This window comes from Phalaenopsis equestris, unplaced genomic scaffold (assembly GCF_001263595.1).
Source record: "Phalaenopsis equestris unplaced genomic scaffold, ASM126359v1 Scaffold000428, whole genome shotgun sequence".
NCBI classification, from domain to species: Eukaryota; Viridiplantae; Streptophyta; class Magnoliopsida; order Asparagales; family Orchidaceae; genus Phalaenopsis; species Phalaenopsis equestris.
The window spans coordinates 3958609-3962142 of NW_018164869.1; the positions used below are offsets into that span (position 1 = coordinate 3958609).

The window sequence follows — 3534 nt, forward strand, 5'->3', positions numbered from 1 at the left end:
TATAGATTAACCTGCCATTCATAATATATATATATATATATATATATATCATCAAGGGATATTAATATGGACTGGATCAAATGGTTATGAAAGTTATGCGCTAAAAGACTAAAATGATCCTCCCCAAAAACTATAAATATGTTTACGCTCATCACTAGAGGAAAAAAGAGAGGAAGAAAATTCAAAAGTGTCATAGAGAGAAGATCTGACAAATATCTGTTAGCCCCTGTAGCGGCTGACCGCCGTCATCCACTATCGACCGCCACTGCCTGCCACTTCCAACTATCGATCGTTGCTGCCCTTGCTTGCAGCCAACGTAGTCCAAATAGATTTGTTGTGTGAAACACAAATTTTTTACTTTGTGTTGTATAAAAACAAGTATAATTTTTACTATAATATTGTAATATTATTGTCCCGTTGAAAAAAGGGAGCTGAATCTCTGCACTCACAAACACATAATGGATTACTTACTGGTCTTGGCCACATGATTTTTTTATCTCTCTACTTCTCTTTTATCTTTTTATGATTGATCAAATGTAGTAAAATACAAGTCCACCATTTCGAAATTTCGGGCACACAAGAGCTATAATTTTAATCTTTTTTATTTACCTTTGGGACTAAAACTAACTGAATTTAAATATTTAATACTTATTTTTCAAGCATTCTTAGATAATTATTCATTTAAACAAATGATAAAAATATGCACCTTGATATCCATATAAAAAACCGCCTTAGTACATTTGTGCATACTAATATTCTAGTCAAGTAGGGCTGAGTCTGATAATTCTATTCTAAATCGGGAGCTCCTTCAACATATATACATTGAAAAATTATTCCATACGGACATCGCATGCAGCGATCTTGGCCCGATCACCGCAAAAATATATCTCAGTGGGCCCCACATTCAATTTTTTTTTTTTAAAAAATTGATTGAGGTGATCGACGGTGGAGATCGGACACCGCATGCAGGCGCAATCATGCGGTCGCATGCATGCGGTGTCCGTATGAAATAATTTCTCTATATACAATACACTCTCGATTGTAAGGATTCACTCTAAATAAATTCAGTTTAATCTAAAAATAAATTATAGACTTAAAATGAATAAGACAAATATCTCATATTAGAATATTTATTAAATTACTCGGTTCAACAATTAAAATTTGAAAAATAATTATTTAAAATAACAAACATTAGAAATAAAATAAAAAACCAAACGCTGAGTTTTTTAATTATTGATTTTCTCGTTTTTTTCTAATTTTAATCATCTTTTCCACCATGACATTAAAAAAGCCTTAAAATATTTCTAAAATCAATTAAAACTAATAAATAAAGACTTACCGAAAAGCAGCTAATAAATTCATTATTTGCTTTATTATCCTATTAATAAATCATTTTTATTCACAAATTAATATCACCTTAATTTTAAAATGAAATAATTTCCCCACATGCCTATAAATTCACGACCAATACATTCCCCTCACCACCCCACAACGCCAGCCAACTTTCAGCCATGGACCTCCTCTCCTCTCCCTCCTTCCCCTCCTCCACCTCCACCTCCACCCTCCTCTCCTCCCTCATCATCCTTGCCGCCGCCTACCTCACTTTCAGGCAATTCCGCCGCCGCCGGCCGCCCGTCTACCTCCTCGACTTCTCCTGCTTCAAACCCCCTCAAAACTACCGCGTCCCTTACGCCGCTTTCGCCGAACACGCTCGCTTCATCCTCGGCGAGGAGACCGCCTCTTTCCTCATTCGAGTGCTCGAAAAATCCGGCCTTGGGGAGGAAACCGCCCTCCCCGTCGGCGCTCACTACATTGAACCGACTCCGGTGCCGACTATGAGCGGATCGCGGGAGGAGGCCGAGCTGGTCATCTTCTCCGCCGTCGACGACGTGTTGAAGAAGACGGGAGTTGACCCGAACGACATTGGAGTTCTTGTTGTCAACAGCAACAGTTTTTATCCGGTGCCCTCCTTGACCTCCATGATCGTCAACCGGTACAAGCTCAAAAGCGATATTCGGAGCTTCAGCCTTGCGAGCATGGGATGCAGCTCAGGGCCGATTTCTGTTGGCCTTGCTAAGGATCTCTTAATTGTAAGTAATACTGCTTGATTAAATTAATTTAATTAAATCAACATAAAAATAATTATTTATTTACAAATCTTACTCCTGAGCTTCCATTATTGCAAAATTTATTTTTTCTGTATTTTAGATTTATGCATGAGAAGTTGTGTTCATATTTTGAATATTGCTGTTATAGAAGTTTAATTGGCTAATTGTTTTTTATATCTAATTAAGCTAAATGTGCTCAAAATTAACAATTATGAACCCTTAATTATTATAATTAATTAAAACAAATAATTCAATTAAATGTTTTAATAAACAGACAAACGTTGATTAATTGGGAGAGATATAATAAGAAACTATTTGATATAAACAGTACAACTTTACACATTTATTTGTGTAATTATGATAACTCTGGATAGCACACTGTGGGTCCGTTTGAGGTAGCTTATAAGTGCGGGCGGCGCTTTCAAAACGCCACCGTACCTTTTGGTTCGCGCGTTTTGCCAGTTTACCCGAAACTGCGTTTGAGTTTTTACACTAAATGCAGACCGCGGGTCAACCCTTGTGGCGGGTCCGCAGGCCGCGTTTCAGCTTATCCTGAAACGCACAAGCTGCCCCAAACAGACTCTGTGACTGCATTTTTCTCTCTCGGCTCAAATTTAAGCATGCTAATTTTAGATAAAAATGCAACAAAGTTAAAGTAACCAGCAAACTTTTTTTTTATATAAATATTGCCAAATGGGCTAATTAATAAATTGCATGAAGGGTCGGTGCAAATAAAGGTTGCAATTAATGTGGGGAATTAATTCAAACTATTTTACTATTTATATGGCAGAACACTGTAAAACATATAACTACGATGGTCCCCAAGTCGGCTAGATTGGGCCAGGAATATGTTTAAACAAAATTTACATGCATACCACTAACTCTTATGTATTTACATATCAAATATCTAAATTTTTATATTTATATTTACAACATGTTTATTTTATAAATTTATGCAAGAAAATTTATACAATAGTAATATGTTCTGAATGTAAATCTGAGAGCTTAGATGTTAGATATATAAATACATAAGAATTGTGTGAAAAATATAACATCAAAACTTTATTCGAATGATAAGAATATTTTAATCAAAATTATATGGAATAAATTACTATTACATTTAACCCAACAAAACTGAAATATAAATATTTATTTTCAAGTACAAAATACGAGAGCTTAAAGTGTACATGAACCAATTACTAATTATCATAAAGTGTGGGCGTAAAGTGTAAACTTAGTACATATTAATTGATTCCGGAAATTAATGTAAACTCCTCTCGACTTTTTAAATTGAATTACATAATTAAATATTCAATCACACCGTCCTATTCGCACCTAAGTCGGCAACATTCACCCAATTATGTTCAGTCGGTAACCGCTCAATTTATTTTCTGAGAAATTTACATTATATATATATATATATATA

At 35.0% G+C, this 3534-nt stretch overlaps 1 protein-coding gene across 1 annotated transcript in view; it reads left to right on the top strand.

The window, feature by feature from the left end:
* The first annotated feature begins 1482 nt into the window (after positions 1–1482).
* The window catches only part of LOC110027560 (3-ketoacyl-CoA synthase 6-like), a 3214-nt gene continuing 1162 nt past the window's right edge, over positions 1483–3534 (top strand). The window contains exon 1 of the mRNA XM_020729049.1: positions 1483–2090. Within this exon, the coding sequence (XP_020584708.1) occupies positions 1512–2090 (579 nt within the window). The 5' untranslated portion in view covers positions 1483–1511. The remainder of the gene's footprint in view (positions 2091–3534) is intronic.